This window comes from Pelophylax lessonae (genome assembly GCF_965119305.1).
Source record: "Pelophylax lessonae genome assembly, chromosome: 6".
Lineage (NCBI taxonomy): Eukaryota > Metazoa > Chordata > Amphibia > Anura > Ranidae > Pelophylax > Pelophylax lessonae.
In genome coordinates, this window is record NC_138773.1 from 61,671,919 (window position 1) to 61,699,780 (window position 27,862).

At 42.6% G+C, this 27,862-nt stretch overlaps 1 protein-coding gene across 2 annotated transcripts in view; it reads right to left on the reverse strand.

Moving 5' to 3' along the window:
* Positions 1 to 27,862, reverse strand: part of SLC5A11 (solute carrier family 5 member 11) — a gene marked incomplete at its 5' end in the record, with an annotated part of 77,553 nt that overhangs the window by 41,348 nt on the left and 8,343 nt on the right. Inside the window, 2 exons of one of the 2 annotated variants that reach the window (XM_082261988.1) lie at positions 9,814 to 9,885; positions 26,672 to 26,810. In XM_082261988.1, coding sequence (XP_082118114.1) covers positions 9,814 to 9,885; positions 26,672 to 26,770 — 171 coding nt within the window. Of the gene's footprint in view, positions 1 to 9,813; positions 9,886 to 26,671; positions 26,822 to 27,862 lie in introns of those variants that run through there. The other variant, XM_082261987.1, reaches the window with a different exon arrangement.

Sequence of the window (27,862 nt, forward strand, 5' to 3'; positions counted from 1 at the left end):
TGTGCATTGAAAGGGGGCACGCTGGTCACTGTGCATTGAAAGGGGGCACGCTGGTCTCTGTGCATTAAAAGGGGGAACGCTGGTCATTCTGCTGGGAAAGTCGGAACTGGTTACTAAAATTTTTGAATCCCACCACTGCCTACGTCGCTGGATTCCCTGCTGTTTAGACACAGCGGGAGTCGGGCCAGGGGCGGAGAGACGGCGATCACTGTCTCTCTTCCCCGATCGTCGGGGAAAGACTGAGAGGATCTTCTCTGCGACAGACAGGGAGAGATCACAGGATTCAGCATTGTTGAACCTGCGATCTCTGTCTGTGTCACAGAACCCCCCTCCCCCACACACGTCAGTAAGCATGAGGCACACATTAAACCCCTTGATCACCAACAGCGTTAACCCCTTCCCTGCCAATGTCATTATTACAGTAACAGTGCATATTTTTAGCACTGATTACTGTAGTAATGTCACTGGCCCCCCCAAAAGTGTCAAAAATGTCAGTTAGGGGTCCGATCTGTCCGCCGCAATGTCACAGTCCCGCAAAAAATCGCAGATCACCGCCATTACTAGTAAAAAAAAAAAAAAAAAACAATAAAAATGACAAATCTTTCCCGTAGTTAGTAACTTTTGCGCAAACCAATCAAAATATGCTTATTGCGATTTTTTTTTTTACCAAAAATATGTAGCAGAAAACAAATTGGCCTAAAATGTTAAAAAAGTTTGATTTGTAAATTTTTTTTGGGGAATGTTATATATCAGAATGTGAAAAATATTGTTTTTTTTTTTCAAAATTGTCGCTCTTCTTTTCAAAAATATAAAATCGCACAGGTGATCAAATGCCACCCAAAGAAAGCTCTATTTGTGGGGGGAAAAAAAGGACATAAATTTCATTTGGGTGCAGTGTCGCACAACCTCGCAATTGTCCGTTAAAGTAACGCAGTGCCAAATCGCAAAATATGGCCTGGTCAGGAAGGGGGTAAAATCTTCCAGTCTTAAAGTAGTTAAAAATACGCTTATTGAGAATTTTTTTGTCAAAGACATGTAGCTAAATACATTTTGGCCTAAATATATGACAAAAATGGAATATATTGGATATTTTTTAACTGTCAAAGTAGAAAATGTCAATTTTTCGCAAATTTATTTTTTGTGTATAGCGCAAAAAATAAAAATCGCACAGATGATCAAATACCACCAAAAGAAAGCTCTATTTGTGGGGGAAAAAAATATGTCAATTTCGTTTGGGTACAGCATTGCATGACCACGCAATTGTCAGTTCAATTCGCACAGTGCCAAGTTGAAAAAGTGGCCTGGTTATTAAGCAGGAAAATCCTCCGGGGCTTGAGTGGTTAATGCATAGAATGCATTAGGATAAAAAAAAACTTCTGCCTTCTTAACCACTTTAAAGTCAATGCGTGGTAAATAATATGTAAGTGTAATAATAAAGAATTAAAGTGTTTGATATACGAGACATGTTAGTAAAGTACCGACATCCCAGTTGAATACTCAATATGTGGTAGAGAAGGACTACCAAAAGAAGTGGATGAGGGCTCGAGGTGTTCGAGCCTTCATCCAGAAAATGCATGAAGAGTCATGGAGGAGCATAGAGAGGAAAGAAATGTAAGAAAGGGAAAAGAGCGAAGGCTGGGTAAAAAAGGGGGGGACAAGAGACAGAAATAGGAAAAGAAAGGAAAGGGAAGGGAAGAGAAGGGGAACAGGAAAAAGGGGGAAGAGAAAAAAGTATATAGAAAGAAGGAAAAGAGAAGAAAAAAGAAGAACAAAGGGACAAAAAATAAAAAATGAGAAAAAGAGAAAGAAAAAAGGAGAAAAAGAAGGAAAAAAAGGGAAGAAAAAAGGGGGGAAGAAGAACAGAACAGAGTTCCAAGAAAGAATATGAATGAGGGCTGGTGGGATTTTAATGGTACCGTAGAAAAAATCATAAAAAGGTGGTAAAATCAAGTATTTTATTTATACATCATTAAAAACCAAGTAAGGGAAAACATTTGTATATGTATAAAAACATATCAGCAAATACAAACAGTACAGTGATAAAGGTACAGACAATAGGTGATGATAGATTTATAGCTCATCCGGTGTGCAAGACCTCGGAGAATTAACCCAACATGTTTCGCAGCCTGTGTAGGGCTGCTTCTTCAGGGGTCTGTAACATGCTAAATAAGAGGAGAGTTTTAATAAACCTATGTAGAAACAAAACGAATAATGAATAGACAAATAAAATACAGTACAGCTTAATGGTTAAACATGCACATGCGGCTCCTGTGTTTACAATGCACAGCCCATCACCACAAAACATCACCCGGCAGTGCACCAAGGAGGGAGAGAGCCCAGGATCCCCACAATACGTCTTACCCACGGATGTGGAGGAGAAATAAGACAAGGATAGTCAAATGGCGTAAGTATTGTGAGCCAACCGAGGTACCTCGAGGGATACCAGTAGGGTTCAAAAAGAGAGAGCACACCAAAAATTTCCAAAGGTATATCCAAGGAAAGTGTTTGCTAGGGCAAATAAAGGTAAAAATGGAACTTAAAAGGCAATAAATTTACCTTTAATGGTACTGAATTATATATGGCTCGATAATGAGACCGAGTGATTTGGAACCCTAAAGCTCCTATCTCTAAAGAAAGAAATATAGAATATATTAAGAGGCATAACTGATCCTGACAAAGAAGCAACTTAGAAGGACAAAAAACGAAAGGAAGAGAAAAGGGAACCAGAGAACATAGAAAGGAGAGAAAAAAAGGGGATAAAACAAAGGGAGTAACACCGGGAAAGAAAGAGATGGGGAGAAAGAATGGAAAGGGAGACAGAACACACAGCAAGCGTTAAAAAGGGGAAGAGAAAAAGGGGGTGGGAAAAAAAGGGGGGGGAGAGGAGGAAAAACAAAAAAAGGAGAAGCAAATGAATGAAAAGAAAGAAGACAAGAAAGAGATGGCTACCTTGCAGAGAATGCTGATAAAGTATGGAGAGGCCAATTGAGGAAGAAGCAAACAAGCGTCTATAGCTGCAGTGGGTGGTGTCTAATTGTCATGCTCGTACTGAGGTACACCAGAGGGAACCACCTGTAGGTATCCAGATAGAGTTGACCAAGTAGCACAGAGCATCTAAAGGGAAGATACAAAAGTAGTTTGAAATTGAGACATAGCCTCGGGGTTCGTGTGATAGCAAACCTCCAGGCATAGCCATCAATCAGACAACAGACCTCCGGGCATGACAAGCAACACGTACTTACCCACATATTTTCAGATGGAAAGCAAGGCCTTCTCACAAGGATGTGAAACGCCAAACCTCCCGCTTATATACTACCTCAACCCGACGCCGGACGTATGTCATAGACTAGTCTATGACATACGTCCGGCGTCGGGTTGAGGTAGTATATAAGCGGGAGGTTTGGCGTAGTATATAAGCGGGAGGTTTGGCGTTTCACATCCTTGTGAGAAGGCCTTGCTTTCCATCTGAAAATATGTGGGTAAGTACGTGTTGCTTGTCATGCCCGGAGGTCTGTTGTCTGATTGATGGCTATGCCTGGAGGTTTGCTATCACACGAACCCCGAGGCTATGTCTCAATTTCAAACTACTTTTGTATCTTCCCTTTAGATGCTCTGTGCTACTTGGTCAACTCTATCTGGATACCTACAGGTGGTTCCCTCTGGTGTACCTCAGTACGAGCATGACAATTAGACACCACCCACTGCAGCTATAGACGCTTGTTTGCTTCTTCCTCAATTGGCCTCTCCATACTTTATCAGCATTCTCTGCAAGGTAGCCATCTCTTTCTTGTCTTCTTTCTTTTCATTCATTTGCTTCTCCTTTTTTTGTTTTTCCTCCTCTCCCCCCCCTTTTTTTCCCACCCCCTTTTTCTCTTCCCCTTTTTAACGCTTGCTGTGTGTTCTGTCTCCCTTTCCATTCTTTCTCCCCATCTCTTTCTTTCCCGGTGTTACTCCCTTTGTTTTATCCCCTTTTTTTCTCTCCTTTCTATGTTCTCTGGTTCCCTTTTCTCTTCCTTTCGTTTTTTGTCCTTCTAAGTTGCTTCTTTGTCAGGATCAGTTATGCCTCTTAATATATTCTATATTTCTTTCTTTAGAGATAGGAGCTTTAGGGTTCCAAATCACTCGGTCTCATTATCGAGCCATATATAATTCAGTACCATTAAAGGTAAATTTATTGCCTTTTAAGTTCCATTTTTACCTTTATTTGCCCTAGCAAACACTTTCCTTGGATATACCTTTGGAAATTTTTGGTGTGCTCTCTCTTTTTGAACCCTACTGGTATCCCTCGAGGTACCTCGGTTGGCTCACAATACTTACGCCATTTGACTATCCTTGTCTTATTTCTCCTCCACATCCGTGGGTAAGACGTATTGTGGGGATCCTGGGCTCTCTCCCTCCTTGGTGCACTGCCGGGTGATGTTTTGTGGTGATGGGCTGTGCATTGTAAACACAGGAGCCGCATGTGCATGTTTAACCATTAAGCTGTACTGTATTTTATTTGTCTATTCATTATTCGTTTTGTTTCTACATAGGTTTATTAAAACTCTCCTCTTATTTAGCATGTTACAGACCCCTGAAGAAGCAGCCCTACACAGGCTGCGAAACATGTTGGGTTAATTCTCCGAGGTCTTGCACACCGGATGAGCTATAAATCTATCATCACCTATTGTCTGTACCTTTATCACTGTACTGTTTGTATTTGCTGATATGTTTTTATACATATACAAATGTTTTCCCTTACTTGGTTTTTAATGATGTATAAATAAAATACTTGATTTTACCACCTTTTTATGATTTTTTCTACGGTACCATTAAAATCCCACCAGCCCTCATTCATATTCTTTCTTGGAACTCTGTTCTGTTCTTCTTCCCCCCTTTTTTCTTCCCTTTTTTTCCTTCTTTTTCTCCTTTTTTCTTTCTCTTTTTCTCATTTTTTATTTTTTGTCCCTTTGTTCTTCTTTTTTCTTCTCTTTTCCTTCTTTCTATATACTTTTTTCTCTTCCCCCTTTTTCCTGTTCCCCTTCTCTTCCCTTCCCTTTCCTTTCTTTTCCTATTTCTGTCTCTTGTCCCCCCCTTTTTTACCCAGCCTTCGCTCTTTTCCCTTTCTTACATTTCTTTCCTCTCTATGCTCCTCCATGACTCTTCATGCATTTTCTGGATGAAGGCTCGAACACCTCGAGCCCTCATCCACTTCTTTTGGTAGTCCTTCTCTACCACATATTGAGTAAGTGTAATAATATCAGGTATTAACTACCCCACACAGAGGTCACAGTACAGAAAAGTGACGTCAGAAAAAGACAGTGTAGTACATCGAGTACATCAAATCATCGAGTGTACCCTTTTTTTTTTTTCCCGTAAACTTTTGTTGTCTTACTATAAGGGCTCTTTCACACGGACGTTCCGTATGTCCGTAAATCACCCCATCCGTTTGCGGGTAATTTACGGACATAATGAATGTCTATGGGATTGCGGATGTCAGCGGATGACCATCCGCTGACATCCGATTTTCGTCCTTTCAGTTCTGTTCCGTTTTTTGGAACGGAACAGAACCCTATTTTTGTTCCGTTTAAAAAACGAAACGGATGCAAAATCGGATGTCAGTGGTGTCATCCACTGACATCCGCAATGCCCATAGACATACATTTTGTCCGTATATCATCCGCAAACGGATGGGATGATATGCGGACATACGGAGCGGATGACACAAGTGTCATCCGCTCCGTGTAAAAAAAAAAAAAAAGCACCGGAGCGGAAAAAAAAAACTGAACGGCCGTGTGAAAGAGGCCTAAATCTATATTGGTCCCAAACATGTTTGAAGCCATTTACTGTGGACTGTTTCACTACCTCTGCTGGTAGTTTATTCCGAACATCAACTACCCTTTCAGTAAAATAACACATTTTAAGGTTATTTTTGAGCTTTCCTCCAGTTAGTTTGAGGTCCCCGTGTTCTTGATTTTGTTCCATATTGAAAAAACTGTCTTCCTGAACCTTATTCACCCCTTGATGTATTTAACCACTTTAAGACCGGAAGGATTTTCCCCCTTCCTGACCAGGCCCTATTTTACGATCGGACCCCTAACTGACATTTTTGACACTTTCGGGGGTACCAGTGACATTACTACAGTAATCAGTGCTAAAAATATATAAATATATAAATATGTATAAATATGTAATAAGTTACTGTAATAATGACCCTGGCAGAGAAGGGGGTTAACCCTATGGGTGATCAATGGGTTAAATGTGAGCCTAGGGGAGTGATTCTAATTGTGGGGGGGCGTGGCGTCTGAAATGACTATAGAGACATGTTATCCTATATAGAAGGATCACATGGGCTCTATGATCATTTCAGGGAGAACGGTCAGTTGTGTTTACAACAGCTGCCCGTCCTTCTCTCTCAGAGGGGAACGACCACGGGTGGCCGGCGGCAATCGTAGACGCCTGACACGCGCATCAGCTTCTTGCTGCTGAGTGGTGTTGGGAGCGTGGCTGGTGATGCAGGTTCGCCCCCTAGCTTCCAGCACGCGACCGACATAGGTCTACGTTGGTTTGCGCAGGAGAGCCATCCTGCTGCAGTAAAAAGGCGGCGGGTCCTCAGGAAGTGTTTAAAGATTTCCCTCATGTCTCCCCTTTCCCTTCTTTCCTCCAGACTGTACATATTAAGTTCCTGAAGTCGCTCTCAATACTTTGTCCTGACAATGCCTTTTTTTCTGGTTTTCTCTCCAGGACAGAACCTTACTTGTTCAGGCATCATTCAGGGTCACCATGTACTTCCTGGAATGAGATGCAAACTCATGGATGACACACTCACATATGGAAATTCTGGGGTCTGTGCAATTCTTGATTAGCCCCTGTTGCAGCCTTTTACCTTTTTAAATTGCTTCAACATCACAATGTTGCAGTCTGATTACAGAGGAAGAGGAGACTGAGATAAGGCTTCCTTTGCCTGAAGCACACCAAAAACATCATTGTGACAGTATTCACTGTCACTGGAAGTTAAAAACAGATAATTAATGGTTTGAATTGCTTCAGATGGGATGGTCATATTTGCCAGCAATATCTCCATATAGGAATATAAAGATTTATTCCCATTTGCCATGAAATCTGTTCTTCCTAAATGCTGTGTATATTACATATCTTTCAATGACAGACAGGTTTTCCTTTTGTTGTGTATTGGGAGGGAATGTGGATTGCCCTGTCTCATTGTTAAGTGTTAATGACCTCCCATTGTTCTGTCTGTCTGCCTTAAGAGAAACTTATTATGGGATATATATAGGTATGTGGATTGGATGCTAAGGGGGAGGGGGGATTGTCCCACATTGTATATTTTTATGTACACTGTATGAGAGTGTAAAGAAAGCTCTGTTCCTATTGGATGGTGAATGTTAGGTCCAGTCTTCAACAAGGTCCACCTGGGTGGTAACCTTGTGGGTGAAAACTGTATATAAGTCTGTTCAATAAAGTTGTTCTAGAGTTACTTCACCCTCAATCTAGAGTCCTGTCTCTCATTGGGGGAATCGGCTGCAAGGGATTGCTATGTCCTCCATACTCCCTTGGATAATCCCTAAACTCTTGTAAGAGCTTGTGTAAGAGCTTGTTCTGCTGCACTCTCTGGGGAAAGAGAGGTTCACCCATGGGAACCTGGAGGCCTTGTCATAGGTCCAGGGTGGGTAGGAGATGCCAAGACCCTAACCAAGCTGCAGCGGTTCGTGGGGTCTGAAGTGGTTATGGTGTCTGGTGGAGTGCTTACAGCCCTCGGGAAGCACTAGGAGCATCTGTCAACGGAGGTACCCAGTCCGGGGTGCCCTGTTCCGTTACAATCATCTCAGCCTAGATCAAATCACTGCACTGAAGCTCAATGTTAGCTTTATATTGATACTGCCGCTAAAACTGAAGTTTAGATATGTTTTTTTTTTTTGCATAGTTATATCCACAGTACAAAACTAATGTAAGTATGCATGTGCCCAGGGCTTTTTTTCAGCAGGAACGCGGGGGAACGCAGTTCCGGCACCTCCAGCACTGAATGTAAAGGGAGCTGGGGTGTCCTGTAGGGTCTATGGATGCTGGCTCCTGGGGTGCCTATTGTTGCTTGAGTGGATCTATTTTGGCGTGGCAATCTATTGTTGCTGGTGGAGGATCTTTTGTTACTGGGGGTTACTGGAAGGGATCTACTGTTTAGGAAGGGTTCTACTGTTGCTGGCTGCTGGAGAGTCTATTGATGTTGGCTACTGGGAGATCTGTTGCTGCTGGGGGTCTATTGCTGCTGGGGGGGGTCTATTGCTGCTGGCTGCAGGAGATCTATTTTATTGCTTCTCTTGTTAGCATTACCAAATTCCATACAATATAGTTAGCAGTACAAAATTATACTTGGCTCTCTATTCTTTTAAAAGGGGCCGTACTGGGAGTAGGTAGGGGGTGAAACCAAGGGTTGGTGCTCAGAGTTGGGTAGAGGGTGAAACCAAAGGTTGGTGCTCAGAGGTGGGTAGAGGGTGGAACCAAGGGTCGGTGCTCAGAGGTTGGTAGAGGGCGGAACCACGGTCAGTGCTTGGAGGTGGGTAGGGGGTGGAGACAGGAAGTGACTTAGAAGGGGGAGTTTCTGCACCTATTCTCTGAGGAAAAAAAGCACTGCATGTGCCACATCTGGGTTTTGCGTGAAACCCCCGGAAGCATGAATCATCAGCAATGCAAAGGTCCAAGCCTTAGTATCAGTGTCAGTTAGTGGCAGTATGATTTAGGTAGGATAAAAAAAAAAAAGAAATGTGCACTAACATACACATATGTGGTATCGCTGCGATCGCCTGGACCAGGGGAATTACATTTGGATTATTGTTTGGTGGAAGGTTATGGTAGGAGCAAGAAATATGCAGCTAATTGTAAAAAACATTATTTTTTCACTATTTTGGGCCAGTTTTACTTTGATAATATAAAAAAAAAAATCAGGAGATATCCATAAGGCCAGGTTCACACTAGCTGCGGCCATGGCTCTCAGCAAGGGGGTCCATTCATCCCTGTTTTCCATTTCAGGTACGAATCAGGTTCCAATTTTTGCCTGAATTCAAACCTCACACAAAGCCAAAGGCACACAGGACCCTTTCCTAATGTGGAACGCGGCCGCCCTGGAGGTGTGTGAGCCGGCTCCATTGAGAGCTGGTCACACTCTCCTGTCATGCCAATTGGAAGCGGGGGAAATCCGCATCCAATTCGCATAGGTGTGTGAACCCAGCCTTACCATTTATCACCAAATGAAAGCCCAATTTGTCCTGAAAAAAGCAATGTATAATCCAATTGGATGCACAAAGCAGTTGTGATGAAATATGTGCGGTTTTACTAACAAATGTCAAAGCTGCAAAATTGTGCTCAGGCATTAAGATTTGTTTTACCCTTAGGTGCGAAGAGGTTAAACGCTGCAGAAGTCATGTGCTTGATGGGGAACTTGCACTTTCCTTACAAGCAAAAGTCCATGCTGGGTTGGCTGGGCCAAAACAAAAACAACTATTTGTCATCAATATTTCAAACACTTGAGCATCTCCCGAACTTCAAAGTGAGCAACTATTTGGAATTACAACCATGTGGACTATAGACCTGCTTGACTTGGGCTTACTGTGATAAAGTAGTGATTGTATCATTTCGATTTTGGACTTCTGGCTTGTGTTTTCCCCACCTCATCTGCTGCAGTAAAGCATTGTGGCTCAGTAACTAGTAAAATGAAGTGTACATCCTTCCTTACTAATCCTCAGATCAGCCAATCTTAAAGTATCTATTACTAAGGGATATTTCAAGAACAAGACGCTACCGGTTCAAAAGTCTGATACTTACAGGCCACCACACCATGTTCTTTCCTGCCAGGAAATAGCCCGTTACTGTGCTCCGTTTTGTGCGCCACATAGACTGTTAGGAAGAAAACAGATGTTAAAGCGTATCTGTGGTCAAAATGTAAAATCATGTATTCATTTTCACATTGTATTTCAATTAGTTATAGCCTACTCCTATTCATCTGAAGTTTGTAAACTTACTTTACACATTTAATTCCTAGAATTCTGTGACACGTATTTACTATGCCCTGTGGGTAGGCACTGCTATGTCACACATTTCACAGAGCTTGCCTTCTGTACCAGAGGTGCTGAGAGGAGCAGTTTCGGAAGGTGGAGTCAGTAAAGGAATCACTGCTTGCAGACAGCAAGGTACCATGGGATATGTAGTCCTTAGAAATTAATGTTAACCTCCCTGGCGGTATGATTCTTTCGGATTTTAGGTGCTGAAAGTGGTACCATTATTTTGCATGTAATTCTTAAGAATGAGCAGCCCAAACCAACTATTTACATATGATTTTTTTTGTGCGTTCTTCTTTATAACACCTCGGGTATGATGACGTTTGAAACACAAAATAATAAATTATAATATAATAAAAAAGTATAAATAAGTTAAAGTATGTATGTATACTATATATATATATATATATATATATATATATATATATATATATACACTGTATATATATATATATATATATATATATATATATATATATATATAATATATATATATATATATATATATATATGCGTGTGTATATATATATATATATATATATATATATATATATATATATATGTATATATATATATATATATATATATATATGTATATATATACATAAAAAGTACAGTAAAACTGCAGTAAAGCGCACTGGGGGGCAAACTAATGTGATTTTTTTTTTATTTTGCATTGTATCAGTGTGTTTGGTGTGTTTTACATTTGAATTTGCCGCCGGTTCCACCCCCCTGCGAACGTCACGTCGCAGGAGACGGAAGCCAGGGCACGGAGAGGATCGGGAGGAAGAACCGCTGCCAGACACCGCCGGGATACATCGCTGGATCCCGGTGACAAGGTAAGTAACCCTGCTTTCAGGATCCAGCGATGCTTCTGGCGGTACCCCGAGTGTGGTTTGGGGTTACCTCTTTTGGCTCTGAAATTTAACCCCGAGCCACGCTCGGGAATACCGCTAAGAAGGTTAAAGGAGAAGAAGCTGCAGAGCATTGCAGGGAAATCAGGAAGTTGTGAAAGGACATTGCCAGGAGACAGGCAGCACTAACAACATGGAGTTTTTTGAAGTAAGCTTCTATTGGATTGTCAGAAATAATATATATATATATATATATATATATATATATATATATATATATATATTTTTTTTTTTTGCTATTACATTGCTCATGTGATAAAGTGAAAGTCTATGCTGTGACCATAAAATTGAAATCAAATATAATTGTGCACTACCCTTATAAAAACCAAACTGCGATAATTTAAATACAAGCTGCTGCTACCACCTGAATGTGTTCCCACATATAAAAATAAATAAATGAATGAATAGATGTGGTAGCGCTGCTAAAAAAAGAAAGAATTAATATGTAAAGTAGGCAGTGTAAAAAACCTACATTAAATACCATACATAAAATTGTTGTGCCAAATAAGGTAAGTATCTTAATAAAGTGTGATGTAGTGCAGAGACCAAGCAGTGCCTTGGTCTGAGTTTTGAGATATCAAGCGGTGGGCAGGTTTGACGTTTTTGATGTGACCTCTTTGGAGTTGTGATTGTTAAAGCTGTTTTTAATTTAATAAATGTGAGTTTAATATTTGAAGTTGGGATCTGTTTTTTTGCCTCCTGAACGTGTCGATACTGCACCATTGGAGATTACCCTCTTTTTTTTCACATGTGCTAACCTTTTTGGAGTAAAACAGAGTATAGTGGAGTGACCTATTGAACGGACGGCATTATGGTGTGACAGACAGAACAATTATTAAATAAACAATAAATTAATTATAACATTAAATAATTAAAGAATATTGGACACAAGACTTGCGTGGTATAATAGGCCGCGTCCTTTTATTAAATTCAAATAAATGTGGGAATATACCATCACCAAAAACTGAGAAATATAACTTAGACCTGTAGTTTAGCCAAAAAGCTCAAACTACGACCCAAAATAAACAAAAATTCCCCTTTACAAGGAAAGGAAAAAAAAAAAAAAAAAGCAGCGAAAAAAACAAGGGCGGGAGGGTGGTACGATTCTTCTTTCTTCCCCTGCTGCCGCTGACTGACTGACTTTAACAATTTTTTTTCTTCTTTATATAGGCAACCACTCCTGCCAACAAAACAGTTTGCTTCTACTTGAACCAATCATAGGTAAGTATTTAATAATGACAATTTATGTATAATTTTTTTTGTTTTTAAATAGCTTTAAATAAATGATTGTCTTGCCACGTGGAGGGCAGGTACATTTTATAACCCACCCTCCATTTTCATTCTATCTGCCTTCTAACTGCTTGAGACCCCAGGTGAATTATGGAGGTGAGCAGACACTTCACTTGGTGATACCTGCACATTACTCAAGGAGTGGACACACACGGAATGACCCACTGGCTGCTTGATAGAGACTTTTTCGGACTTTATTGCACATTTGCACTTTCGGAGTGGTTATTTATTTATTTTTCCCTTTGGACTTATTCGCTTTGTTTGCACTTTATTTAATTAGAGAAGGTGTCTCTGCACTACATTGCACTTTATTTGATATTTACCTTATTTGGCACATTTTTATGTTTGGTACATAATGTGTTTTTTACACTGCTTTCTTTATATACTAATTCTTTTTTAGCAGTGCTACCACATTCATCTATTTGTTTCTTCACTTTGGATTTTGTCATCTTGGTTGCACCTTATTTAATCAGAGACGGCGTCTCTGCACTACATTGCACTTTATTAAGATACTTACCGTATATACTCGAGTATAAGCCGACCCGAATATAAGCCGAGGCACCTAATTTTACCACAAAAAACTGGGAAAACGTATTGACTCGAGTATAAGCCTAGGGTGGGAAATGCAGCAGCCACTGGACTTAACTGGACCACGAGACCCAAAACAGGGGCTGCGGGCATGGTGCAGGGGCTGCGGACATGGTACAGGAGATGCAGGGCTGTGGGCATGGTACAGGAGATGGTTCAGGCATGGCACAGGAGATGGTACAGGCATGGCACAGGAGATGGTACAGGCATGGCACAGATGGTACAGGCAAGGCACAGGCATGGCACAGATATGGTACAGGCATGGCACAGATATGGTACAGGCATGGCACAGATATGACACAGATGGTACAGGCATGGCACATAGTTAGTGAGGTTGAAAAAAGACACCAGTCCACCCAGTTCAACCTATGATGTGTGTGTGTCTTTGCTGCTAACCGTACATTGTATACCCCTGTATGTTGTGGTCTTTAAGGTGCCCATCTAATAGTTTTTTGAAACTATCAATGCTCCCTGCTGATACCACTGTTTGCGGAAGAGAATTCCACATCCTTACTGCTCTCACAGTGAAGAACCTCCTGCGAATTTTAAGGTTAAACCGCCTTTCCTCTAGTTTTAGTGAGTGGCCACGTGTCTTATTGTATTTCCTTTCTCTGAATAGGTTTTTCCATATGCTAGGGTTGCTAATACAATATTTGTACATTGATATCATATCCCCCCTCAATCGTCTCTTCTCCAGAGAGAATAAGTTCAGTGCTTGTAGTCTTTCCTCATAGCTGATGTCCTCCATTCCCCTAATTATTTTTGTTGCTCTTCTCTGGACTTTCTCCAGTTCCAGCACATCCTTCCTGAGGACCGGTGCCCAGAACTGGACAGCATACTCCAGATGTGGCCGGACCAGAGTCTTGTAGAGTGGGAGAATAATCTCTTTATTTCTGGAGTGAATCCCCTTTTTTATACATCCCAGTATTCTGTTGGCTTTGCTTGCAGCGGCTTGGCATTGCATGCCACTGCCAAGCCTGTTATCTACCAGTACCCCCAGGTCCTTTTCCATCCTAGACTCACCCAGAGGTTCCCCCCTAGTGAGTAGCTTGCTTTCTGGTTTCTGGCACCCAGGTGCATTACTTTACATTTTTCAACATTAAACCTCATCTGCCATGTAGTTGCCCACCCCATTATTTTGTTCAGGTCCGCTTGTAAGGTTTCCACATATGGCACAGATATGGCACTGATGGTACAGGAGATGCAGTGCTGCGGGCATGGTACAGGAGTCTCACTTACCTTTACCTGCAGCGCTGTGGAGGAGTCTCACTTACCTTTCTGCCTTACATTTAAAAATGGCGCCACCCGGCACCAACACGTCAATGCGCATGCGCCATTTGCCCGGGAATAGCCAAACGTGTACGCGCTTTCCCGAGCGGCGGCGGCGAACGTCCACTGACGGGGAAAAAGGTAAGTGAGACCGTGACTTGAGTATAAGCCGAGGGGGGCTTTTTCAGCATGAAAAAACATGCTGAAAAACTCGGCTTATACTCGAGTATATACGGTACCTTATTTGGCACAACAATTTTATGTATGGTATTTAATGTATATTTTTTATACTGCCTACTTTACATATTAATTCTTTCTTTTTTAGCAGTGCTATCACATCTATTCATTCATCTATGCTGTGATCATACAACTTTTTTAAAGTCAGAACTCCAGGCAAACACAATTACACAATTTAAAGATATATACTGTATATGTGACATTTTTTATCCACCAAAAGATTTTTAACTCTGTTCAGCAGCACCCATTCCATATAACACAGACAGGTCCTGTACGTCTATACTTACTACTTCAAACTGTGATTGGACAATAAAATAGCAGCAACATACAGCAGAAGCCATAATTTTGCTCTTTACTCCTGTAAGCATTTTCCCTCCAGGCATTGGAGTCCTGAGTGGCCATAATGCGCCAGAGCTGACAAGAAGTGGGTTTCATAATGCTTGTAGCCATTCAACCCAGGGGAAGAGCAGTACGGAATCAGTAAGTGGGCGAGCCTTCAGGAAACGGCACCAGGGATAGGGCATTATTTCTTTTGTTTGTTTTTTTGCCAGAGCTGGAATTGGTCTTTAACTGCTTCCATACAAGGCTAACAAATTACTCAGAACCCTCAAACATTATATATATATATTTTAGCAGAGACCCTAGGGACTAAAATGGTGGTTGTTGCCATTTTTTATGTCATACGGTATTTGCACAGCAATTTTTCAAATGTGTTTATTTCATTAATTAGAAAAAAACACTATAGTTAGCCTAATTTTTTTTTTTTTGTTAATGTGAAAGATGATGTTATGACGAGTAAATAGATACGTAACATGTCATGCTTTAAAATTGCACACACTCATGGAATGGCGCCAAACTTTGGTACTTAAAAATCTCCATAGGCTATGCTTTCATTTTTTTACAGGTTACCAGTTTAGAGTAACAGAGGAGATCTTGCACTAGAATTATTGCTCTCGCTCTAACATTCGCGGTGATACCTCACATCTGTGGTTTGAACGTCATTTACATACACGGACGCAGCCTACGTATGCTTTTGCTTCTGCGTGTGAGCACGGGGGGGGGGGGGGGGTTATTTTTATTTATTTTTTATTGTTCATTTTATTATATATATTTTTTTATTTTTACACTTTCCCTTAAAACATTTTTTTGATCACTTTTATTCCTATTACAAGGAATGTAAACATCCCTTGTAATATTGTAATAGGAATAGGGCATGACAGGTCCTCTTTACAGCGAGGTCTGGGGTCTATCTGTCTCTAGATCTTGCCTTTTGGGTGAAATTCTGCTTTAAGGAAATTTAAAAACCATATCCATTGCATCCACAAAAATGCACTTTGTTTCAAGCCCATTAATAATGTTTCACTAGACCCGAGTTTCCTAAGATCCCTTCTGTGATCCCTTCTGGTTTGATGATCTGTCGTCATGGCTTTCCTTATACTCCCTGAAGCTGGTAACAGACAGGCGGGAGATGACACGGAAGGCGGAAGTAGCCGCTCTCCAGGCTGACAGTGAGCACCCAGCTATGGTATAAATCTGGCGCCGCTCTGTACAAACAAGGGGATAGCTAGAGGAGGACTACGGCTCTCAGCAAGTGTGGGGTGCTTGATATTCTCCAAACAAGCAGGTCGGTGGTATTCATGAGCAAGCACTCGGCTATAAAGGAAAGCCTGCGCTGCTCTATCTGATCACAAGTGCAACCTTTGTGACCCTGGTAGTTCCGCCACTGATTCTTTATTTTCTGAGCATGTTTGGTCTTAGTCACTTGCTTTTTTTAATTCAGATACTATACTAATTACACAAAATTTTTTCGTTTGGCTATCTTATGAGATAAACTTTCATGCTTGTCACTTTGGATATTTTCACATGAACTGTCGTGATGGGCTCTTGAAATCTGTGTAATAATCAATAGATTATCGGGCGATAATTTTTTTTTTGTACGATTTTCGCATTGTGTGTACTAGGCATTAGGCCTATTGCCAAACTCTTTTTTTTTTTTTGTAAATTCTAGTAGACTGGCCATTAAATTGATTTAAAGGCTTTCAAACCATTCAAGCCTCTAACCTGGAACAATTATGCAGACCAGGAATTCAAAAGGCAATGGAGGCACAAGTTTCCTTTACCATGGGCACCCAAATGTTTTCTTTGGTATGGGAATCACCTAGAGAAGTTATTGGCTCAAAGGATGAATGCAACTTCAACTTCACACAATAGTCTACATGTCTACATTAATGAATGAGTGGCAAAAAGCCAGAACTCTTTCAGCGCCTCTATTGGGCCATACCTGCCACTCCCAACCTAGTATGCTGAGCTCAATGAATAGCTGGGATTTAAGCCAGGAATTGGCCTTTAAAGGTTATCTAAACCCAATAACAAAAAATATAATATGAAAAAAAGGGAAAGAAAGATGTTTTTTTTTAGGCCAGGTAAAGGGATGGTCACAATCGGTATCTATACCAATATTACGGGTCTCAATGGATAATATGGTCTAAATCAGGTCCCTGCAGGGAGGCAGGCAGACGAACACTACTTACAGGATGGGACTCCTCTTCACTCTTTCCTTATGGTTCCTTCTGCCCTCTCCTTGATATACTAGGACACATGTCAGTTGTTTGGGAGTACATACAAGAATACCTGCCTGGGCCTTATATCTACCCAGGACGAGGGAGAGGAATATACCTGTTTGGAAGCATATATAAGAATACCTGCCTGGGCCTTATACCTACCCGGGATGAGGTAGAGGAACATATTGCTGGTGTCCTGATTAATACTATGCCAATATCATCATAGTATAATAAATATACCATCATTATAAATTCAAGTATACAGATACTCTGATAAGACACAATCAAGACATTGACATATGTCTACATATATGGAGTACCATTCCAAGTACACGCCTCTTTTGCTTGTTTCCGGCGCCTGCACAGACAACTATATGCCTGCTTATTCTCTCCTCTAGTGGGAATATTGGCTGGTCTGGTCTCTTTAGCCCTGAAGAAGCCCGCTTGTGCGAAACGCGTCAGATGTGCAGGGACCTGATTTAGACCATATTAGCCATTCAGACCCGTAATATTGGTATAGATACCGATGCTCCCCTAGAGGAGTATTCCTACATATGTCAATATACTTTTTTTTTTTTTTTTTTTCTTGATGTATGTTATATATGGCATGAATATGCACATGTTTTTATAAATTGTGGCAAATAAATATACTTTTATCTAAAAGTGTGTTGTAATTGTGACCATCCCTTTACCTGGCCTAAAAAAACCCCATCTTTCTCTCCCTTTTTTTCTTTTTTTGAAAAACAGGGGTGCGGCCTATATTCACGGTAATACATTTGTTTAAAAAAATATAATATATTGCAACTTACCAGTGCTTAGATGTGATAGCTGCGTTAGATGTTTTTTTCTAATCAGTTATTATTATTGTATAGGATTTATATAGCGCCGACAGTTTACACAGTGCTTTACAACTTGAGGGTAGAGAGTACAAACACAAAACACTTTAACCGGTTGCTGACCGCCGCAAGTACATATACTGCGGCGGTCAGCCCCGGCCAGGCAAAGTGACGTACCGGTATGTCACTAGCCTGGGAGCCAATAGCGGGCGCTTCGGCTCGTTCAAGGACACCTCCGTGCGTGTGACCGGCAGACCCGATGTCCGCCGGTCACTCGCGATCGTCCGCTGTGAAGGGAGAAAGGCAGACGGCTAATGTAAACAAAGCCGCCTGTCATTCTTCCCTGTGTAAAAGCACTGATCAAACGGTCCTGCTATGTAGGACCGTTGATCTGTGCTGTTACACACACAGCCACATCCCTGCACAGTTAGAAGCACGCCCCTAGGGACACACTTAACACCTCCCTCTCCAATAAAGTTAACCCCTTCCCTGCCAGTGTCATTTTTACAGTAACAGTGCATATGTATAGCCAAAAATTAAAAAAAATTTTGATTTTTACTTTTTTTGGGGGGGAATTTCATATAAAAAAAATTTGAAAAATATTGTTATTTTTGCAAAATTGTCGCTCTTTTTTTGATTATAGCGCATGATCAAAAAATCACACAGGTGATCAAATACCACCAAAAGAAAGCTCTATTTGTGGGAAAAAAAGGACGTCAAATTTGTTTAGGTACAGCGTCGCACGACCGCGCAATTGTCCGTTAAAGTCACGCAGTGCCGAATCGCAAAATACCCCCTGGTCAGGAAGGGGGTAGAATCTTCCGGGGCTTAAGTGGTTAATACAGTAGGAATCAGAGGCCCTGCTCCTTAGAGCTTACAATCTAAGTTTTCCTTCATATTTACCTGATGATTCTGCCAGTACCATACTTCTGGTCCTAGGGTGACAACACTCACTCACTGTACTGTATTAGGACAATAGAAACAGGACAGGACTACTGGGAACTCCCCCAGGCCTGTAGTCCTCAGAACAATACAACTGACAACAGTGTAGTACAGGCAGAGAGAACAGAACGTTATGGGCCGACAAGGTTACAGATAAAATCAATGAGTGTATTTTGCCCTTATCAAATCGATATAACAAAACACTTGTGATGGTATAGTAAACTGACCAAAAGGGAGAAAATAAGAGAAGTTTAAAGTGGTTCTAAATTCAAAAAGTTTTTTTTTTAACCTTAATACATTACCTACATTAAGGTAAAAAATTTCCCACTGCTACCTGTTTCCCCCTTCCCCCATCCTTAAACACTTACCTGGATCCCCTCATCAATCCAGCGCTGTCCCAGGTGCAGCCCCGCTCTCGCCTTTTCCAGGGACTCACAAGAGCCATAGGCTTCTGTTGCAGTTAGTCAAACTCCTGTGAGGAGTGAAATAGGGCGGGGCATACTTGCGATGTGTAAGTCTATGGACACACACAGCCCAGCTTGAAAATACGTCCGCATGGGCGCCCCTTCAGCACACAGCTTACTGAGGGGAACTCCAGAGGAGGAGTGGAGAGCACCAGTGGGGGACTCCAGAAGAAGAGGCAAGGGACTTCTCTTTGCAATACCATTGCACAAAGCAGGTAGGTATAACATCTTTTTAAATTAGAGGAAAAAATAGCATGTATAATAACTTTAAATCAAGAGAACATGTCCTGTGATCTTTACAACGGTTCAGTGCTCTGATTGGTGGCACGTGTGAAGGACATTTTGCAGTAGCAGTCCAGAAAGAAACACCTTTCTATGGGAGGTGAAAGATAACTGAAGTCAACTATATGAGAATTTTATGGAGTTCCCCTCCAGCCTAAGGTAGTAAAGAACCCTCTTAGGTAGGTGCAGCTAGAGAGTAGATCAGGGTTTCTCAACCAGAGTTCCGTGGAACCCTAGGTTGCTAGGGGTTCCTTCCTTGAGGAATAGGCAATTTCTGCCTCTCAGATAAGTTTCCAATGACACCATTGTTCCTTTTAGCTATCTGTAAGGGAGTAATTCTTCCCAATGATGACAAGAGTATGGAGCATTCTTCCCACTGACTGTCACACTCAGTGGCGGCTGGTGCTCAAAATTTTTTTTTTGGGGGGGGGGGGGGGGGGGCGCAAACAGAAAAATGTAATAGGCATTGCTTTGCGGCAAAAAAACGCTGTAAAAAATTGTGTGACTTTGAGGTCGCAAAAGTGTGAAAGGGGCCTTCAGTAATTAAGGTATAGTGTGCCCCCTTTCAATGCAGAGAGACCAGCGTACCCCCTTTCAATGTAGAGAGACCAGCGTACCCCCTTTCAATGCAGAGAGACCAGCGGGCCCCCTTTCAATGCAGAGAGACCAGCGTGCCCCCTTTCAATACACCGTGACCAGCGTGCCCCCTTTCAATGCACAGTGACCAGCGTGCCCCCTTTCAATGCACAGTGACCAGTGTGCCCCCTTCAAAACAGTGACCAGCGTGCCCCCTTCAAAACAGTGACCAGCGTACGTGCCCCCGTCAATGCAGAGACCAGCGTACCTGCCCCCTTCAATGCAGTGACCAGCGTACATGCCCCCTTCAATGCAGTGACCAGCGTACATGCCCCCTTCAATGCAGTGACCAGCGTACATGCCCCCTTCAAAGCAGAGACCAGCATATATGCCCCCTTCAATGCAGTGACCAGCGTACATGCCCCCTTCAATGCAGTGACCAGCGTACATTTCCCCTTCAATGCAGTGACCAGCGTGCGTGCCCCCTTCGAATGCAGTGACCAGCATTGGCTCCTCTGTATCCGGGCAGTTTTGGAAAGTGCTGGATGACCAGGAGCATGACCCATGCTGAGCAGCTGCATTAATATGCATTCCCTCCCAGCCAATTACAGGGTGTGGTGCCCTAAGCATGCTAGGTGCTGGTATTTATGATTGGTAAGCACATGGGATCAGGGTTTTCCTCCGGACAGAGAGGTTCAGTTGGGAAGGGGCTTTTTCTTCACGAAGGAAAAAGGGGTGTGATCCAAGAAGTCCACAAGGCGACCAGGAAAGGGGAGAGAACCGTGGTTTTCCACCACTGAACGGTGAGGGTGCCATTATATAGGGGGAGAGAGACATGACCAGAGCACTGCACCAGATCCATGAGCCAAAGAACAGAGCTGCTGTTAAAGGCACAGTCCTGCCATGTCAGTTGCTGGAGTTGCCAAAAGGTGACTGAGAGGGAGAGAGCATCTGGTCCCCGGAACCACTCTTTCTGTACTGCTGAAAGTGGTGAGAGGCCCCTGTGGCTGAAGTCCCAAGGATTTACACCGCTAGTTGCATAGTTACCTAATCACTGCATGCAGACCTTTAGACTGCCTTAAAGTGCAGCAACGGTAAGGAGCTTGTGTGGCCGTCGCGCATGCTCCGAAACGCGTTGTGTATCCTTCCGCCCTCCTCCTGACGTCACACGCCCTTACATCACGGCCTCCGCCTCCCGCCAGCCTGCCAAGAAGATGTTGAATGCCAGCTCCTCCACCGCCTACTGCTGCTATCCTGGACCCCGCGGTCTTGGTTTGAGGCACACCGCACCATTGGACGTCTACACTTCCATGCGAGTTACTACTGTTTTATCTGTTTATATTAAATTTCATTGCACTCAGAGGTGCTCTCCTCTCCTTCTTTTATTACATATCCAGAGTCGACTTCACTCTTCTGGAGAGCTTTTTGCCCTTTGCTGCTTATCCTCCCCCTGGATCCCTCATGGACCACCCTGATTGACTTTGATATAGTTCCTTCCACATTTTATCCCCGATGTATACGTATGGACATTGATACAGCCCTCTGTGTCACATATGATCTTTACTTATGTTCCTTTCACATTGCCTTGCTCTGATCTGTTTCACATATATACCTTGAAGCGCCAATTATTGTGTGTTTTTTGTATTAAAGTGATACTAAAATCTTGTTTTTTTTTATAGTTAAAAATAACAAACATGTTATACTCACCTGCTCTGTGCAGTGGTTTTGCACAGAGCAGCCCGGATCCTCCTCTTCTCGGGTCCCTCACTGGCGCTCCTGGCCCCTTCCTCCTACCGGGTGCCCTCACAGCAAGCAGCATGCAACATCTCGTGCAACATCGCTAGATCGAGATAGGCTAAGGTAAGTATTAGGGGTGCTGGGGAGGCTGCTGCACAGAGAAGGTTTTTTATCTAAGATAAAAAAAACTTCTGACTTTACAACCACTTTCAGGCATGCAGGTGTTTTGGGGCATTTTTCAGCTCTAAGGATCAGCGCCTGTGATCCTTCCATATAGGATCACAGGTCTTTGTAGTCATTTCACAAGCCCATCCCCCATACAGTTAGAAAACACTCCTCTAGGCTCGCACTTAACTCTTTGATCACCCCTGGGTTAACCCCTTCCCTGCCAATGTCATTACAGTAACAGTGCATATTTTTAGCACTGATTACTGTAGTAATGTCACTGGTCCCCCCAAAAGGGTCAAAAATGTCAGTTAGGGGTCCGATCTGTCTGCCGAAATGTCGCAGTCCCGCTAAAAATCGCTAAAAGCCCCCATTACTAGTACAAATAAATAAATAAATAAAAATGACAAATCTTTCCCATAGTTTGTAAATGTGATAACTTTTGCTCAAACCAATTAAAATACGCCTATTGTGATTTTTTTTTACCAGAAATATGTAGCAGAATACAAATTGGCCTAAAAGGATGAAAATTTTTGATTTTTACATTTTTTTTGGGGAATGTTATATAGCAGAATGTGAAAAAAATTGTTTTTCTTTTTCAAATATGTCGCTATTTTTTTGTTTATAGCGCAAAAAATAAAAATTGCAGAGGTGATCAAATACCACCAAAAGAAAGCTCTATTGGGGGGGAAAAAAGAACATTAATTTTATTCCGGTACAGAGTCGCACGACCGCGCAATTTTCCGTTAAAGTAACGCAGTGCCGAATCGCAAAGAAATGGGCTGGTCATTAGGTGGGCAAATCCTTGCGGTCCAGAACTGGTTAATTCTAGTTACAGTTAATGAAAGGTTTATTCCTTCCTTGGGTATACTGTAGTTCAATTTTTGTATAGCTGATTGTGACTCCATTTACCTGAATGAGCTTATGTTTTTTCAAACTGTCTCCATTTTAAGTGACTTCAATACATCAACTTGTTTATTACTATTACAGTGTGTGCATTTACTATAGTATATATAGTATATAGCATATAGTATATATAGTAGATATAGTATATACCTTTAACCATGTGCACACCTCCCAACTTTTTGAGAGATGAATGAGGGACACCTATTAGCAAAAGTATATAGGCATTGGACACACCCCCCTGCCACACCCTCTTAACCACTTGCCGATACGTCACTAGCCTGTCACTCGCTTGTGACTGAGGCGCGCGCCCGCTGAGGCTCGTTCCCTAACAAGTCAGTGCGTGTGACCAGCGGACCCGATGTCCGCCGGTCACTCGCGATCGTTCGCCGGGAAGGGAGAAAGACAGGCGGCTAATGTAAACAAAGCCGCCTGTCTTTCTCCCCTGTGTAAAAATGGAGATCACACGGTTCTACTATGTAGGACCGTTGATCTCTGTTCTTACACCAGTAGCCATGTCCAATCACAGTTAGAAACACGCCCCTAGGACACACTTAACTCCTCCCTCTCCAATACAGTTAACTCCTTCCCTTCCAGTGTCATTTTTACAGTAACACTGATTACTGCAGTAATGTCACTGGTAGGGCTGGGCGATAAATCGATTTAATCGATTTATCGATTTTTTAGTTTGAAACGATTTTTTTTTTTTAAACTCGAGTTTTTTTTACAATACTTTTTCCTGCCTTGTGCAGCCACCGAACTCGCCAGTAACGGACCTGCGGGGCGGGCGGGCGGTGCGTCTGTACAGGCCGGGGCTGCGGCGCGCTGTTGGTAAAGTCTCCCCGGCCTGGATGTGACGTCAGCTGCCGGGAGAGGAAGCGGGCGGTGCTTCTGTACAGGTCAGGGGCTGTGATAGGATAGGTTCCTATCCTATCACAGCCCCTGGCCTGTACAGACGCACCGCCCGCTTCCTCTCCCGGCAGCTGACGTCACATCCAGGCCGGGGAGACTTTACCTATCACAGCGCGCCGCAGCCCCGGTGTTCTAAAATTCAGCGTACCGAACAAATGCTTGCAGTGAGTGCCCAGGATTCCTTTAGTTTTCATTGCCTGTGGGGATTAAAAAAAAAAAATGACAAGTATTCATATACAATATCTGCTTGTGTACATCTTCTCTTTCTGATTAGCTTGGACGTATTAAGGGTCCTTGTCCAAACCCACCTGAGCGAGCCTGCCAGGAAACTGTCTCCTGTAGTGGGCCAATGGTCTTGGTCAGGGAATTCTCTAAACCACAATTACAGGACTCGTCACTTCCGGTGATGGGAGTCTCAAGTGCGCATGCGCACAAGACATTATCTTGGTTTGGTAAACTTGGAACACATAGCGGGCAGTTGAAAGAGAGGAGGCGGGGCTGAGGTGGGACGGAAGACACCGCCGCGTCATCTGCAGAACTGAATAGAGGAGGCGGGACAGAGGTGCGGCCGTGTAATAAATGCAGGACTTTAGCGACTCCTTGTTTTATTATCTTTAGCAATTATCGTATTATTTATCCTTAGGATTTCATAACATTTAGTATTTCTTATTTTGTATTATAGAAATACTAAATGTTATGAAATCCTAAGGATAAATAATACGATAATTACTAAAGATAATAAAACAGAAGGAGTCGCTTAAGCCCTGCATTTATTACACGGCCGCTCCTCCATCCCGCCTCCTCCGCCAGCTCTGCATATGTGCCTCCGTCCCTATTGTCTCAATGACGCGGCGGTGTCCTCCATCCTCCGTCGCACCTCAGCCCCGCCTCCTCTCAATCAGCTGTCCGCTCTCTGTTATAATTTTTCCAAACCTCGAAAAATGTCTTCTGCGCATGCGCACGGACGACTCCTATCAGCTGTTTTGTGATGCTCTGTCACCGGAAGTGACGAGGTCCGATTTTTTTTTTCACGGGTCCGACAAAATTTTACAACACCGGCCTGTACAAACGCACCGCCCGCCCCGCAGCTGATGTCACATCCAGGCCGGGGAGACTGTACCTATTGCAGCGCGCCGCAGCCCCAGCCTGTACAGACGCACCGCCTGCCCCGCAGCTGACGTCACATCCAGGCCGGGGAGACTGTACCTATCACAGCGCGGTGGTCCGTCAGAGTCAGACACACATATACAGCGCTTCTCCTTCTCCTCAGTCCTCCCTCCAGACTCTGCAGTCATTTTTTAAGTGCATTGCAAAAAAAAATCGAAAATCGAATCGAAACTCGAATTTTTCTTTAAAAATCGAAGATTTTTTTTTTAGGCAAAATCGCCCAGCCCTAGTCACTGGTAACCCCAAAAGTGTCAAAAATGTCAGTCAAGGGTCCGATCTGTCTGCCGCAATGTCGCAGTCCCGCAAAAAAAGTCGCAGATCGCCGCCATTACTTGTTAAAAAAAAAAAACAACAAAAATGACAAAAATCTTTCCCTTTGTTAGTAAACGCAATAACTTTTGCGCAAACCAATCAAAATACGCTTTTTGCGATTTTTTTTACCAAACATATGTAGCATAAAACAAATTGGCTGAAAATGTTAAAAAATTTTGATTTTTACATTTTTTGGGGGGATTTCATATAAAAAAATGTGAAAAATATTGTTATTTTTGCAAAATTGACGCTCTTTTTTTGTTTATAGCGCATGATAAAAAAATCGCACAGGTGATCAAATACCACCAAAAGAAAGCTCTGTTTGTGGGAAAAAAGGACGTCAAATTTGTTTAGGTACAGTGTCGCACGACCGCGCAATTGTCTGTTAAAGTCACGTAGTGCCGAATCGCAAAATACCCCCTGGTCAGGAAGGGGGTAAAATCTTCTGGGGCCTAAGTGGTTAAAGGAGAATTAAATAAAAAAAAATGAGTTTAGCCCACAAATGCTTTTTTTTTTTTTTTTATTACCACTACTATTCCTTTATACTGGCTTTTGAAACTTACAAATGTAACAATTTAGAAATTGTATGGAAGTTTTAGTACCAGGAAACACTTTTTGAAAGACATATAGTTCATTTTATATACAACTATATAGATCAGACCAAAATGTGGGACAAATGAGGAGGAAAGAGGAACAGAGGAACTTTGTTCCAAATCAGGGACAGTCCCTCGAAATCAGGGACAGTTGGGAGCTATGCATGTGTGCCAGAGGGGCGGAGACTGTTCTTGGAGTCGGGGTGCAGAACAGATTACTGAGTGGCTCCTTTGGGATTGGCGCTACACCATTATGATAGTGGAATCACTGCAGAATAAGATCTCCAATCCAGTGCTGTATCTTGGCCTAGGCCAACAAGGCCCAGGCCTAGGGCGGCACTTTGCAGGGGGGCAGCAAAAAAGCAGCACCCCAAAAGAAAATAAAAAAAAAAAACAGCCTTCTCCCGTCTCCTGCACGAAAAAGGTCCCTACCGGCTTGCGCTACACTTTAAGTATAGTGCCAGGCTTAAGGGGTGAATTGGGCTGGAGGGCAGGGTCCAAGAGGCAAATCAGTCTTGCACCCCCATAAAGCAGTCACACTGCTACCTGTGGGTATAATAATACCGACCGCTGAGGACATTCGGACAGACGGCATGGGCACTGAAGAGGCTGAACTGATGAGGCTGCACTGATAGTCTGTGGTTGTGGTTTACAGATGACAAAGCGGGTCATAAAACAGGAAGGGGTGTGGCCTTTACAGGAAGGGGTGGGTCATATTTAAATTAGGGGGTGCCCAAGTTTAGTCAGGCCTAGGGCAGCATAGTACCTAAATACACCACTGCTCCAATCTGACTGGCAATGGGAATTCCTCTTTTATGTAAATTTCCCTTCTGTACAAACACATTATGCAACAAAGAACTGCCTGTTCTGTCCTTACCCATAGTCCAACTGCCATGACAAACACAAAGTAAAGGACCAGCACCACGATGTCTACCACCTCTAGAGATGCCTTTGTGGAGTTCTTATTGCTGGTCATTTTCGTCTTTCTGCTTTTCCAAGGTGCAAGATAATCGACTCTGCAAGACATGTGAATGGAGACAGTTCATGATTGGTCTCAGCAGGTATAAGTTGATGGTGACAATTTAAAATAATATTATCTTATGGTGAAGTAATACAAGGTGAAAGTAGGTCAAGGATAGGTGTGACTGTTATTTCATACATTATGAGCCGTTCGCTGTTTATAAATTAGGCTGGGATAATGTTGTGAAAGCATAAAGAAAATGATTCACTGTGCTTTATGACAGCAGCTATATAGGGAGATATAAAGTTCACTGTATGGGGCCAAATATTCAAAATATTCTACTTTATTGAGTTTAATTAACCACTTTACATCCGGGGAAATTTTTAATTGTCCCACACACGTTAAAATCTGTATTTTTTTGGTGGAAAATTACTGCAAACCCCAAACATAATACACTGCTCAAAAAAATGAAAGGAACACTTTGAAAACACATCAGATCTCAATGGGGAAAAATATCATGCTGGATATCTATACTGATGTGGACTGGGTAATGTGTTAGGAATGGGAATGAAATGATGCCACATCGTTTGATGATGAATGAAAATTATCACCCTACAGAGGGCTGAATTCAAAGACACCCCGAAAATCAAAGTTAAAAAATGATGCAGCAGGCTAGTCCACTTTGCAGAGATTTCTTTACAGCAACTCAGAATGGTACTCAGTAGTTTGTATGGCCCCGACGTGCTTGTATGCATGCCTGACAACCTCAGGGCATGCTCCGAATGAGATGGCAGATGGTGTCCTGGGGTATTTCCTGCCAGATCTGGACCGGGGCATCACTGAGCTCCTGAACAGTTGCATCCTGGCGGCATCGGATGGACCGAAACATAATTGTCCCAGAGGTGTTCTACTGGATTTAAGCCAGGAGAGCATGGGGGCCATTCCATGGTATTAATCCCTTCATCTTCCAGGAACTGGCTGCATACTGTCGCCATATGAGGCCCGGCATTGTCTTGCATCAGGAGGAACCCAGGACCCACTGCACCAGTGTAGGGTCTGACAGTGGCTCCAAGGATTTCATCCTGATACCTAATGGCAGTCAGGGTG